This window comes from Scyliorhinus canicula, chromosome 13 (genome assembly GCF_902713615.1).
Source record: "Scyliorhinus canicula chromosome 13, sScyCan1.1, whole genome shotgun sequence".
Lineage (NCBI taxonomy): Eukaryota > Metazoa > Chordata > Chondrichthyes > Carcharhiniformes > Scyliorhinidae > Scyliorhinus > Scyliorhinus canicula.
The window spans coordinates 94,770,261-94,784,968 of NC_052158.1; the positions used below are offsets into that span (position 1 = coordinate 94,770,261).

Consider the following 14,708-nt stretch of genomic DNA (forward strand, 5'->3'; position numbering starts at 1 on the left):
TAGACAGGAGTTTTAGTGATGTGGTACACTCAAGATGCAGGAAAATAGATGGGTGACCGCTAGAAGGAATGGGAAGTCAGTGCATGAATCCCCTGTGGTTGTTTCCCTCTCTAACAAGTATGCAGTTTTGGATACAGTTGAGGGGCAGGACCTCCATCTCAGGATTACACCCTGTGCCATGTGCTAGCGAGGGTAGAAATAGGAAGATAGTACAGCTCAACACGTTGCTAAACAGCTGGTGTAGATGATGGGGTTTCAGATATCTGGACCATTGGGATCTCTTCTGGGGCAGGTGGGATCTGTACAAGGGTTGCATCTAAACTGGAGGGGCATGAATATTTTGGCCGGGAGGTTTGCTGGTGTTACAAGGGAGGATTTAAACTAGTTTAGCAGGGGGTAGGAATCAAAGCAAAGATGAATTAACTGAAGGGGAACTAGAGAGTAGGGCCAGTAAGACAGGATGAGTAGGCAGGCTGTGGTTGCTGATCAGAGGGTCTGATGGACTGAAGCACATTTGTTTCAATTCGAGAAGTGCAACGGGTAAGGTAGATGAACTTAAAAGCTTGGATTAGTACTTGGAACAATGATGTTGTTGCCGTTACAGAGATTTAGTCAAGGAAAGGACAGGATTGGCAGCTTTACGTTCCAGAATACAGATGTTTCAGACTGGATAGTGGGGGTTGTAAAAGGGGTGGGGGAGTTGCACTATTGGTTGTGGAGAATATCACAGCTGTACCGTGGGAGGACATCTTGGAGGGCTCATATAACAAGGCAATATGGGTAGAGCTCAGGAATAGGAAGGGTGTAGTCACAATGTTGGTGGTCTACTATAAGCCTCCCAACAGCCAGTGGAAGATAGAGGAACAGATATATTGGCAGATTTTGGCAAGGTTTAAAAGTAACAGAGTTGTTATGGTGGGTGATTTTAACTTCCCTTATATTGACTGGGACTCACTTCGTGCGAGGGGGAGATGAGGCAGAGTTTGTAAGGAGCATCTAGGAGGGCATCTTGAATCAGTATGTAGATAGTCCAACTAGAGAAGGGGCCGTACTGGACCTGGTATTGGGGAATGAGCCCAGCCAAGTGGTTGACGTTTCAGAAGGGGGGCAGTTCAGGAAAAGTGACCACAATTCAGTAAGCTTTAAGGTACTGATGGAAATGTATCCTCAGGTGAAGGTGCTAAATTAGGAGAAGGCTAATTAAAACAATATTTGGCAGGAACTGAAGAATGCAGATGGGGCCGATGTTTGAGGGAAAATCAACATCTGGCATGTGGGAAGCTTTCAAATGTAAGTTACTAGGAATTCAGGACTGGCACATTCCTGTAAGGATAAGTACGACGAGTTTCGGGAAGCTTGGATAACGAGAGACATTGTGAGCCTAGTAAAAAATAAAAAGGAAGCATTTGTCAAGGCTCAGAGACTGGGAACATGAAGCAGGAAGTGGAATACAAGGAAAGTAGAAAGAAACTTAAGCAAGGAGTCAGGAGGGCTTAAAGGGGTCACAAAAAGTAATTGGCCAGCAGGATTAAGGAAAATCCCAAGGATATATTTGGCGTCTTGAAAAACATTAAGGTAGACAAGTCCCCAGCGCCTGATGGGGTGTACTCCAAAATACTGAGAGGGGCAAGGGAGGAAATTGCTGGGGCTTTGAGAGAAATCTTTATATCCTCATTGACTACATGGGAGGTGCCAGAGGATTAGAGAATAACCAATGTTGTTCCTTTGTTCAAGAAAGATAGCAAGGATAATCCAGGTAATTACAGGCCAGTGAGCCTTACACCATTGGTAGGGAAATATTGGAGAGGATTCTTCGAGACAGGATTTACTCCCACTTGGAAATAAGTGGATGTATTAGTGAGAGGCAACGTGGTTTTGTGAAGGGGAGGTCATGTCTCACTAACTTGTTTGCGTTTTCCAAGGAAGTGACAAAGATGATTGGTGAGGGTAGGGCAGTGGGTGTTGTCTATATGGATTTGAGTAAGGCCTTTTACAAAGTCCCTCATGGCAGACTGGTACAGAAGGTGAGGTCGCACGGGATCGGAGGTGAGCTGGCAAGATGGATACAGAACTTTTTTTTTTTAAATTTAGAGTACCCAATTATTCTTTTCCAATTAAGGGGCAATTTAGTGTGGCCAATCCACCTAGCTTGCACATTTTTGGGTTGTGAGGGTGAAACCTACGCAAACGGGGAGAATATGCAAACTCCACACGGGCAGAGCTGGGATCGTACCTGGGACCTCGGCGCCATAAGGCCGCAGTGCTAACCCACTACGCCACCATGCTGCTCCAGATGGATACAGAACTGGCTCGGTCATAGAAGACAAAGGGTAGCATTGGAAGGGTGTGTTTCTGAATGGAGTGCGGTGTTATATCTAAAAATGATTTGGAGGAAAATGTAACTGGTTTGATTAGTACGTTTGCGGACAACACAAAGGTTGGTAGAATTGCGGATAGCCTGAGGACCGTCAGAGGATACAGCAGGATATTTGCAGACTTGGGCGGAGAGATGGCAGATGGAGTTTAATCTGGACAAATGTGAGGTAATGCATTTGGGAATGTCTAATACAGATGGGAAATATACAGTAAATGCCAGAACCCTTAAGAGTATTAATAAGCAGGGTCGGCTTGTGGCGCAGTGGTTAGCATTGGGACTGCGGCGCTGAGGACCCTGGTTCCCGGCCCTGGGTCACGGTCCGTGTGGAGTTTGCACATTCTCCTCATGTCTGCAAGGGTTTCGCCCTCACAACCCAAAGATGTGCAGGTCAGGTGGATTGGCCACGCTAAATTGCCAGGTAATTGAAAAAGAAAATAATTGGCTGCTCTAAATCTATATTAAAAAAGAGTATTAATAAGCAGAGGGCTCTGGATGTACAGGTAAGACAGGTCACTGAAAGTGGCTACGCAGGTGAAGAAGATAGTCAAGAAGGCGTATGACATGCTTCATCGGCCGGGGCATGGAGAATAAAAATTGGCAAGTTGTGTTGCAGCTATATAGAACCTTAGTTAGGCCGCACTTGGAATATAGTGTTCAATTCTGGTCATCACACTACTAGAAGGATGTGGAGGCTTTGGAGAGGGTACAGAAAAGATTTACCAGAATGTTGCCTGGTATGGAGGGCATTAGCTATGAGGAGAGGTTGGAGAAACTTGGGTTTGTTCTCACTAGAACGACGGAAGCTGAAGGCAACCTGATAGAAATCTACAAGATTATGAGGGACATGGACAGAGTGGATAGTCAGAAGCTTTTTTCCAGGGTGGAACAGTCAATTACTAGGGGGCATAGGTTTACGGTGAGAGGTGCTAGGTTTAAAGGAGATGTACGAGGCAAGCTTATTTTACACAGAGGGTGCTGGGAGCCTGGAACTCGCTGCTGGGGGAGGTGGTGGAAGCAGATATGATAGTGACTTTTAAGGGATGTCTTGACAAATACATGAATAGCATGGGAATAGAGAAATATGGTTCCCGGAAGGTAGAGGGTTTTAGATCAGACGGCAGCCTGGTCGGTGCAGGTTTGGAGGCCCAAAGGGCCTGTGATAGGCTGTTATTTTCTTTGTTCTGGATTCCAATTCAGTGGTGTCAATCAGCTCCTTAAGCTAGTCACCCACATCTTATGGACTTAGATATCCTCTATCCTAAATCTACCAGTGTGGTACACAAGATCCGAGAAAATAAAAATGTGTTTTGGCTAAATCTCTATGCATGCATGTTCCTTTAATCAGAAACCCTCGCCCACGTGCACTGGGGAACCTCCATCCCATACATAACAGGGGAGCCCCTTCTACACATGACCCATCCCCATGCACCAGGGGAACCTCTTTCCCCTCCCCTTCGCCCTCTTCCTCTGCCCAGCCATCCCCCTCCCCCTCAGCCCCACGAAACCTCCTCCTTCCCCCCCCCCCCTCCGCAACAAACCAAGGAACCTCCCCCACCACCACACCCGGTAGAGTAAAATAGGTCAGTGAAAGGATAGATTGCACAAAAGATGTTTAGAGCACAAGACAAAAAAATTGTTAATGCCAGTGTTAAAGACTAGAAGGTGCTGATAGTGACATAAAAGGTAAACTAACAGAGTACATTAATGTAGAAAACAAAGGTCAGTGCAAGCAAAACTGAAGCACAAATGACAGGTGGATCTGTAGGGGAGTAGTTGGGACAAATATATTTTTGCATTTATTTTTTAAAAAGGAGTCAAGATGGAGGAGAATGTTCACAGTGTAAAGTTGTTGAACACAACGTTGGGTTCAGAAGGTGCCCAATCAAAGTTTGTGTTGGGCTTGCAGCAGACCAAAGTCGGACACGAGATAATGAGTTCAAACGGCAAGCGATAGGAACCATAAAATCTCTGCAGTGCAGGAGGCGGCCATTTGGCCCACCAAGTCTGCACTGACCCTCCAAAAGAGCATCCTATGAAGTAGCTGTGGGAATTGATGGGTTAGTAATGAATATTGATGGTCAGTATAACACCAGAAATGGAGACAGAGAGGTTCAGGAAGGGAAGTGTCGGAGATGGACCATGTGAAGTTGAGAGGGGGATGGAAATTGGAAGCAAAATAGGTAAGTTTTTCCAGGTCCAGAAGAAAGCATGAAGCGGCACTGATACAGTCAGCAATGTAATGGAAAAATGGTTCTGGGAAGCGCGACCAAACACCCCCACCCTTTAAAAGGAGATTTTAATTTTTTTTTTTAATATAAATTTAGAATACCCAATTAATTTTTCCAATTAAGTGGCAATTTAACATGGCCAATCTACCTAGCCTGCACATCTTTTGGGATGTGGGGGGTGAGAGCTACGCATACACATGTAGAATGTGCAAACTCAATGCAGGTAGTAACGCAGGGCCAGGGTTTAACCTGGGTCCTCGCCGTCGAGAGGCAGCAGTGCTAATTGTGGTGATACGCCTGTGAATAATTTGTACATAGTTAGTAATGAGACCTTCAACCAGCTGGTGTAAATTTAGAGTTACCCAATTCATTTTTCCAATGAAGGGGAAATTTAGCGTGTTCAATCCACCTACCTTGCACATCTTTGGGTTGTGGGGGCAAAACCCACGCAAACACGGGGAGAATGTGCAAACTCCGCACGAACAGTGACCCAGAGCCGCGATTGAACCTGGGACCTCGGCGCCATGAGGCAGCAGGGCTAACCCACTGCGCCACCGTGCTGCCCTTAAAAGGAGATTTTTATAACTACCAATTATAGTTTCATGGTTACTGGATGACCTCATACTTCCCCCAATTCTCTCTGCCACAGATTTTCCCAATCTTTTTTTTTAAATAATTTTTATTGAAATGTTTTGAACAATGTATAGCAACAGAACAATAATAATAATAACAATAATAAACACCCCCCCCCCCCCCCCCCCCCCCCGGCACCATCAACAACGCATATAACAAACCCCCCCCCCCCCCCAATAAACAACAAAATAAATTAACAATACCCCCCTGAAACCCCCACTCCCCCCTGGGTTGCAGCTGCTGCTGACCTAGTTCCCTATCGTTGTGCCAGAAAGTCGAGGAAAGGCTGCCACCGCTCCAAGTCTCCACGCTTGGGGGTTTCGCATCTTTCCATTGCAACAAGATCCTCCGCCGGGCTACTAGGGACGCAAAGGCCAAAACACCGGCCTCTTTCGCCTCCTGCACTCCCGGCTCCACCCCAACCCCAAATATCGCAAGTCCCCAGCCTGGTTTGACCCTGGATCCTACCACCCTCGACACCGTCCTTGCTACCCCCCTCCAGAATTCCTCCAGTGCCGGGCATGCCCAAAACATATGGGCATGGTTCGCTGGGCTCCCCGAACACCTGTCCTCACCCCCAAAAAACCTGCTCATCCTCGTCCCGGACATATGAGCCTTGTGCAGTACCTTGAACTGGATGAGGCTAAGCCTCGCACATGAAGAGGAGTTCACCCTCTCCAGGGCGTCCGCCCATGTCCCCTCCTCAATCTGCTCCCCCAGCTCCACTTCCCACTTAGCCTTCAGCTCCTCTACCGACGCCTCCTCCACCTCCTGCATCACCTGGTAGATGTCAGACACCTTCCCATCCCCGACCTACACCCCCGAAAGCACCCTATCTCTTACCCCCCCCCGCGGGGGCAGCAAAGGGAACCCCTCCACCTGCCGCCTAGCAAACGCCTTAACCTGAAGGTACCTGAACATATTCCCCGGGGGGGGGGGGGGGGGGGGGGGGGGGGGGGGGAGAGAGCTCAAACTTCTCCTCCAGCTCACCAACCTCCCGTCAATGAACAGGTCTCCCAACTTCCTTATGCCCGCCCTGTGCCACCCCAGGAACCCGCCATCAATGTTCCCTGGGACAAACCGGTGGTTCCCCCGCAACGGGGCCTCCACCGAGCCCCCCACTTCCCCCGTGTCGCCTCCACTGCCTAAATCTTGAGGGTAGCCGCCACCACCGGGCTCGTAGTGTACCTCGTTGGAGGAAGCGGCAACAGCGCCGTTACCAGTGCCTTCAGGCTCGTGCCTCCACAGGACGCCATCTCCATCCGTTTCCATGCTGCCCCCTCCCCATCCATTACCCACTTACGTACCATCGAGGCGTTAGCCGCCCAATAGTACCCAGAGAGGTTGGGCAGCGGCAGCCCCCCTCTATCCCTGCCCCGCTCCAAAAAGACCCTCCTCACCCTCGGAGTCCCGTGCGCCTAAACAAATCCCATGATGCTGCTATTCACCCTCCTAAAAAAGGCCCTCGGAATGAAAATGGGGAGGCACTGAAACAAAAACAAAAACCTCGGGAGCACCGTCATTTTCACGGACTGTACTCTACCCGCCAACGACAGCGGCAGCATATCCCACCTCTTAAACTCCTCCTCCATCTGCTCCACCAACCTAGTAAAATTAAGCTTATGCAAGGTCCCCCAACTCCTAGCCACCTGAACCCCCAGGTACCTAAAACTCCCCACTGCCCTTTTTAGCGGGAGCCTACCAATCCCCTCCTCCTGAGCTCCCGGGCATACAACAAACAGCTCGCTCTTGCCCAGGTTCAACTTATAGCCCGAGAAACTCCCAAACTCAGCAAGAATCTCCATCACCTCCGGCATTCCCTCCACCGGGTCTGCTACATACAGCAGCAAGTCATCTGCATACAGCTTCACTTGGTGCTCCTCCCCACCCCGCACCAGACCCCTCCACACCTCCCCGACTCCCTGAGCGCCATGGCCAGAGGCACAATTGCCAACGCAAAAAGCATGGGGGACAGGGGGCACCCCTGCCTCGTCCCACGGTAGAGCCTCAAGTACTCGGACCTCCTCCCGTTTGTCACTACACTCGCCTTCGGGGCCTCGTACAGCAACCTCACCCACTTAATAAACCCCTCCCCAAACCCGAACCTCTCTAACACCTCCCACAAGTACCCCCTTTGACCCTGTCAAAGGCCTTCTCCACATCCAATGCCACCACAATCTCCGCCTCTCCTTCTGCCACCGGCATCATTATCACATTTAGCAGCCTTCGCACGTTAGTGTTCAGCTGCCTCCCCTTCACAAAACCAGTCTGATCTTCATGTATCACCTCCGGCACACAGTCCTCTATTCTAGTGGCCAAGATCTTCGCCAGCAACTTGACATCCACATTCAGCAGTGAAATTGGCCTATATGATCCACACTGCAAGGGGTCCTTATCCCGCTTCAGGATCAGGGAAATCAGCGCCAGTGACATCGTCGGGGGCAAAACACCCCCCTCCCATGCCTCGTTAAAGGTCCGTACCAACAGGGGGCCCAACAGGTCCGCGTATTTCTTATAAAATTCAACCGGGAACCCATCCGGTCTCGGCGCCTTCCCCGACTGCATGTGGCCAGTCCCTCCGACCAACTCCGATTTTCCCAATCTACTACTGCCACATTAGTACATTAGTACATTCCCATTCCATCTGTATTGCTTGCTGTGCCACCTAACTTAAGTGTTGTCAGCAAACTTCAGTATACGATCTCCATTCCTTCATCCAAGTCATGGTTACATGGCCAATACTGACTGCAGGAGGCAATTACAATGTAGCATGATTACATCAGACATTTCTAGCAGAAATGTGGACATAGAAATTTAAAATTGAAAACAATTGACACAAAAGTGTGGGAGAAATAAAACAATAGAAAAGATTTGCAGGCAGCAAGATTTTAAGTTTTTAAACACATTATAGAGTTATGGTGTTGGTTCAAAGTAGATCAATAAAGGAGAACCAGAAGTGTTGAATAGAAATTAATGAAAAAACACATGAAGGTCAGCTATCAGTTTTTATTTTACTCAAAAATGTAATAACCTACCATAACAAGTGAAAACACCGAAGCCATCTGAAGCAACATTAGAAGATAGATAGAAGATAGAACAGTACAGCACAGAACAGGCCCTTCGGCCCTCGATGTTGTGCCGAGCAATGATCACCCCACTCAAACCCACATATCCACCCTATACCCGTAACCCAACAACCCCCCCCCCTTAACCCTACTTTTTAGGACACTACGGGCAATTTAGCATGGCCAATCCACCTAACCCGCACATCTTTGGACTGTGGGAGGAAACCGGAGCACCCGGAGGAAACCCACGCACACACAGGGAGGACGTGCAGACTCCGCACAGACAGTGAACCAGCCGGGAATCGAACCTGGGACCCTGGAGCTGTGAAGCATTTATGCTAACCAGCATGTTAACCACATGCTAACATTAGATACCATTATTATACAGCAGCGCCTATGCTTGAAGTGAGTTCAGTTAAACGAATCATAGAATCCCTACAGTACAGAAGGCGGCCATTTGGCCCATCGAGTCTGCACCGATGCTCCGAAAGAGCACTCCACCTAGGCCCACTCCCCCACCCCAACCCCGTAACCTAACCTACACATCTTTGGACACTAAGGGGCAATTGATTATGGCCAATCCACCTAATCCGCATATTTCTGGACTATGGGAAGAAATCGGAACACCCGGAGGAAACCCACACAGACACAGGGAGAACATGTAAACTTCAGAGAGACAAACACCCAAGGTCGGAATGGAACCAAGATCCCTGGTGCTGTGAGGCAGTGCTAACCACTGTGCCGCCGTGTCACCCCTGGTGGTGTGTAATCTCTGACAACTGTATGTTACAGCTGTCAGAATGAATGTTTTGTTCCAGCAACATCCTATTTCACAAGATGAGTAGTGAATATCAAAGTTGACTAGTAAATGCCTATTTTATGACCAAAGTAAAATTAAATTAATCAGATTACCTTTTGTACAGTAGGTCCCCATGCTTTCACCTCTATATACTTGGCACTGTTCAGTGCAATATACATCTCTGTTATAAACCATTTGGGACAGGATCAGAACACAATTTAGATAAAGAATTTATTGTGCTGTTTTATTTACTTTAGTATTATCAAATTGGAAACAAAGAAGAATCAACCCAAATTGTTCCATTTTGTCTATTGTGAAAGCAATCAATTAAAAAAATATATAATACATGAATATGGTGAAAATCAGTATCTGCTTTAACAGTAGTCTGGACCACACATGTCATACTAAATATCAAATTTCAAACATGAGTCAATAATTTACTGATGTTAATACAAATCTATACATTTTTCCAATTTGAAAAGATGTTTTTTTTTACTTTTTGTTTGTAACCTAATATCCATTACAAAATCAAAATATGATTTAATTAAAAGGATATGTTTTGGTTCTTTCAAGAGCGATGTCTTCAGCCTCATGCTTTAGAAATTGAGTTAGATGCTATGATTAAATTAACTCCAGCAACAGCTGTCAATCCCACCAACTGCAACGTCTTCAGTGGCTGCCAGATTGACAAGAATGTTAGCAGTTACACATCCTTTCTGAATATTTAGAAACGTTCATTCGGAAATTAACTGATATACAGTCTGAGAATTATTAATAGATTTTCAATGTGCATATGCGTACACATAAAAAAAGTGTACAGAATATCAAAGTAAGTTTTCCCTAGTATAACGCATTACAGCAAATATACTTTGACATGCAATAATATAAATTAATTGGAGAAATACGAATAACACTTAAAAAATAAAGTATGTTTAAGTGTACATCATCAAGCCTCTTAGACCACTTATAAATCAATATTTTTATTAATCTGTAGTGCTGCACCTGCAAATGCTTGGTGTTCTAAGTCAGCATTTGTCCGCAAATCAGGCAACATGACAAATCTAGTTTTCCTTCTCGGAGTGCCCGAGCACACAAAATTTAAAGAGTTAAGAAATATAAAACACCGATAGAACTGAGCAGTTTCGTTGTGAGTCGCATTGCCTTGGTTCACGAACTGGATAGAGTTGGGCACCTCTATTCACCGGGCCAAGTTATCAGGTGTCCTACCAGGTTTCCGTCCAGTTGAGGGAATGAGAAACCCATCTCGGTTCACACAATTACGAACCTCCTTGATGCATTTCACTCTTAAAATCAAATTGTCCAACAGTCGCATGCGTTCAACGTGGCTCTGGCGATGCGTCTGAACCCCGACGATTGTAAACAAACGCCTCCAAAAAGAAAACTGCCCGCGGGTTTTGTGGCAGGAATGAAGTGGATTCGGGGGAAGAGGAGGACACAACACATAGAGCCCTGGCAACAAAAATGTTTGTTTGCCCTAGCAGCAACAATGGGGCCAAATAAGCTTTTTTCACCTCAAAGCCACACTCGCCCCGACATTGGCTTTTTATGATATGATGAGGGGCTACACGAGACGGAAAACACAGGCCCGCGAGCCGAGGCCGCCATCGATTTACCTCAAGGGGTGGAAGGTGAAGGAAGCTTCCAGAGCCCAAACTCGGCCACTTCGCTCGGACGCAGCTCCCCACTTCCAGTGGCGGCTCCGCTCTCGCGGCGCCTCGCGAGATCGCCGCGCGCCTGCTTCTTGGCAACCGGCACGGCAACCGCGGCGAGAAAAACAAATCCGCTCCACTTTTTAACCCGGCCCCCGCCGGCCAGCCGGCCCTTCCTGGCGGCGACCAGCGGCGCGGCGCTTTTGAATTTTCCTTTCGGCTTTCTGAAAATTGGCAGCGGCCCCATTTTTTCAAACCGGCTTACCCACAATGCTTTGTCCCTCAACGAATTTCAGTCAAGTTTAGTTTTCGGCGCCATTTTCGACTGGGTCCGAGGTGAGCGCTCGAATTTTTCTCGAATTTATTCCTTTATTTTTTATTTTCCGCGTGTGAAAGTGGTCCGAAAATATCGCCAAAAATTTTGTAAAAAAAACGGCCACCGTTGGACGCCGGAAAATCGGGATTCGGGTTGGTTTCCGAGGTATTGATGTAGTGGAAATGAAATCTTTTTTTAGCGGGATGAGATGCATGACAAATTTGTAAACATGTTGTTTCAGGGAAGTGGTGGCTAACTGCAATTTTTTTTTTAAACCGTCTCTCTTTATTGCTTTAAAATCAACTTTTGAAGGCACATAAACGCCCCGCTTGTTGAACAACTGCGATTATTATCTGTCAAAATGTTAAGCTTTTTTTTCAATTTTGGGGCAGTTCCCCCCCCCCCCCCCCCCGATTTTTTTTCCTCTCGCATTGTAACTTTTGACTATTTTAGCCTTTGGTGCACTCTGTAATTTCACACCGGACATTTAAACTAAATATTGGGCACGAAACAAGACAAATTTTGATATATTTTTTTAAAAGGCTGACCGTGCGCCTATTTCAATTTAAGAGTGACGTAGACTGCCTGAAATATACGTCCTTATGTACAGTATTTTTCTTCGCATTTGGTCAAATTGTTCCATTTTGAGTGAATGATGTGTCCTTTCGGGTGAGTTTTGTCCTTTGTGCAAATCTGCAAGGTTGTCTTTTTAGACCCGGTTTCTGTAACGTCATGATGTGGCATTATTGGATTACAGCGAAGTACAGTAAAGTTTTGCTAATCTTAATAAGGGGTTCGGTGAATTGGGGAATTAATGGTGGTCCTTTTCAGGAAAAAGTTTTTTTTTTTAAAAACCTTCATTTCATTTCTTGGCTTTGTCCAAAGATTGGTCTTTTTGGGAGGGAAACGAATTGTTATGGCAGTGAAGGGGATGACTTGGTTTGCCTTAAATATGTGCGCGCGGTATATATATATGTGTGTGTGATATATATATATGTTATATGTGTATTTGTTTGAACAATTCCTGGGTATAGGTTGAACCATGCCTGCCAAAACGAAGTCTTCCACAGCCAAGCAAAGCGCAAAACTGGGTCCGGGGGGAGCTCAGCCCCTGGATGAGTCTGACAACGAAATGGATATCCAACAAAAGGCAACCGCACCAAGTGTAGATGAACCTACAATAGGTAAACTTGTTTGATTTCTTTTTTGCGTATGGTTAATTTTACTTGCATCTGAGACTTACTGTTGAAAATGAGCGCGTTTCATTTCCTGTGAGTTTAAAAAAAAGTGAAGTTGCGATTATCATTGCCTTATAATTCGTTTTGAAATTGGATTTAACCGCCTAAATGATGGTTAAACAGGTTGCCGATTCCATTGCTTTGAAATAGTTTGGAATCTTTTGCAAATGTTGTTCTTCTGTTTTTTACTTGGAGTTAAAGAGTGTATTTTCATTCACTAGAGTGTGGCAAACAAACCAATCTTAACTTCAGTTTGTGTCAGGATAGTAGTTGAACTTCGTAGGTTTCATTGACAATTGCAACGATTACTTGTTCCTGGAAAGTTTGTATTGCAGATTTTATGCCGGTTTTCAGCATGGACATGTGTGTGCGTTGTAATAACCAACGTTTAACCTGAAAGAAATATGTTCAATCGTGTAATGGATAACTTTTTTTGTTTGACAGTTTTTATGCCCTTTACACTGAAGCGCAATTGGGTTTGAGTTTTCTTTTCATTGTGTTCCCTTTTTTCCTTTGCGCGTTTGTACAGTACGTGAATTGTGGGGGGAGGGGTTGCGTTTCTGTAGTCTGGAATACAAAACTTGCATTCGGAAGCTGCTGAAGATGTAAGACTTTAATTTTGAATTAAAGTGAAGGATAATTTATGTGCAAATTTATTTTCGTTTTTTTTTAAAGAACAGTTTGCCAAAGATTAAATAAAATTAGTTTTTCCAGATTGTTACTGCAGCAACTCTAAAAGAAGTGTTTGGCAAACGTACAAAATTCAATAGCAGCATTAAAATAGTGCAAGTTGAATAGTTACTAGTCATTACTGCCATACAGTATTTTTATGTTCACTTTTTATCATGAATACAAGGAAAGTTGCTGAAATGTAGCCGGTGGCAGTGTTTGCACCAAAATGAATTTTATTATATATTAAAATATCCCCTTCCCTCGTGCAAACACAGTGGGTTTTAAACATTCACTTCCATTTATTAAATTAAATGTAATCCACTTCATCTTCAAATGTGTTACTCATAGTTATGAATATTGTTTTTTCCAGCAAGGTTGAAGCATGAATCATTTTTAAGAAAAAATATAAATGTCTGGAAAATATTTTGATCCATTAAAAAATCTGGTAACAAAATACTTTTGGTGTTCATTTTTTATGGAAAGTAGATCTTTGCTGTTCATCTTGATGCTGTAATTTTTGAATATCTATATTTTCCAGATTTCTATGTGTTAACAATATATGACAAAATAGTATCTGATTGTTTTTGCAAGAAAAATTCAACTTTAAAGGTGAACTCTGAAATGGCTTTTTATAGAGCTGTGGTGCAAAGCTGATTAGGTGAAATATTAATCTGATTTCCATCCTTTTCCCTTGGTAGAATAGTGTTTAATTTGTTTTGTCTCTGTCAGGTGCTGTCTCAGAATCACCAGTTGAACCAATTGATAATCGAAGCTTGGAAGAAATTTTAGCTGGCATATCTCCTCCTCCACCCCCAGCAATGACCAATGAACCTGGAGCTCCTCGCCTCATGATAACACATATAGTGAACCAGAATTTCAAATCCTATGCAGGAGAACAAATCCTGGGCCCTTTTCACAAGGTAAGCCTTTTTTTTATATAATCTAGTTTTCTTTTTAAAATATGCTGTGCTTAATTTTCACTTGTGGCTGAGAACTTTTACACGTTTTGAAACATTTTGGGTGGAGATGTGAAACTGAAAAATGCTTGGTCAGTTCCCCTAAATTTAGAATTGACATGAATTTGAGATTTAATGTGTGTGTTTATGTTTTTTCAAAAGTAAAGCGAGTTATTTTGATAAAAATATAATAACTTTAATAATTTTAAAATAATTCTGCTCAAAAATAAGTGTTTAGAGTTGTTGGTGTAAATGGACAGCTGGGAGTATTGCACGTCACAGTTTATGCTGACTACAACTTTAGTATATGATGCATAGAGTTAATAATGGCCAGAAAAAATATTTTTGAAATATCTACAGTGTTCTATTATTTTTTTCCTTTTGTACAGAGGTTTTCTTGTATTATCGGACCAAATGGGAGTGGGAAATCAAATGTGATTGATTCAATGCTGTTTGTTTTTGGCTACCGGGCCCAAAAAATCCGTTCCAAAAAATTGTCTGTACTCATTCACAATTCTGATGAACACAAAGACATTCAGAGCTGTACTGTTGAAGTTCACTTTCAAAAAATCATTGATAAGGTAATTATGTTACATGCTTGAATTTTTTTATTTAAAAAAAGAATACATTATAATTTATACACTTCAAATATTTTAACCAGCAATTCAATTTTTAAATGTTTAAGTAGAGAGCTTATTTTTTTCTCCTTACTTCCTGCTATTTTGTTTGTATTGAATGTGAGGAAGTACAAATT

General features: G+C 44.3%; 2 protein-coding genes across 9 annotated transcripts in view; one reads left to right on the top strand and one right to left on the bottom strand.

Annotated features, from left to right (window-relative positions):
* Positions 1-10,875, bottom strand: part of ift80 (intraflagellar transport 80 homolog (Chlamydomonas)) — a 335,512-nt gene extending 324,637 nt beyond the window's left edge. For 3 of the 7 annotated variants that reach the window (XM_038815173.1, XM_038815172.1, XM_038815167.1), the window contains exon 1: positions 9,659-10,874. In XM_038815173.1, the coding sequence (XP_038671101.1) occupies positions 9,659-9,695 (37 nt within the window). In that variant the 5' untranslated portion in view covers positions 9,696-10,874. Of the gene's footprint in view, positions 1-9,658 lie in introns of all 7 variants that reach the window. The other 4 variants (XM_038815169.1, XM_038815171.1, XM_038815170.1 and 1 more) reach the window with 4 other exon arrangements.
* Positions 10,876-10,971: 96 nt separating this feature from the next.
* Positions 10,972-14,708, top strand: part of smc4 (structural maintenance of chromosomes 4) — a 76,684-nt gene continuing 72,947 nt past the window's right edge. Inside the window, exons 1-4 of one of the 2 annotated variants that reach the window (XM_038815165.1) lie at positions 10,972-11,108; positions 12,123-12,272; positions 13,728-13,918; positions 14,344-14,535. In XM_038815165.1, the coding sequence (XP_038671093.1) occupies positions 12,131-12,272; positions 13,728-13,918; positions 14,344-14,535 (525 nt within the window). In that variant the 5' untranslated portion in view covers positions 10,972-11,108; positions 12,123-12,130. Of the gene's footprint in view, positions 11,254-12,122; positions 12,273-13,727; positions 13,919-14,343; positions 14,536-14,708 lie in introns of both variants that reach the window. The other variant, XM_038815164.1, reaches the window with a different exon arrangement.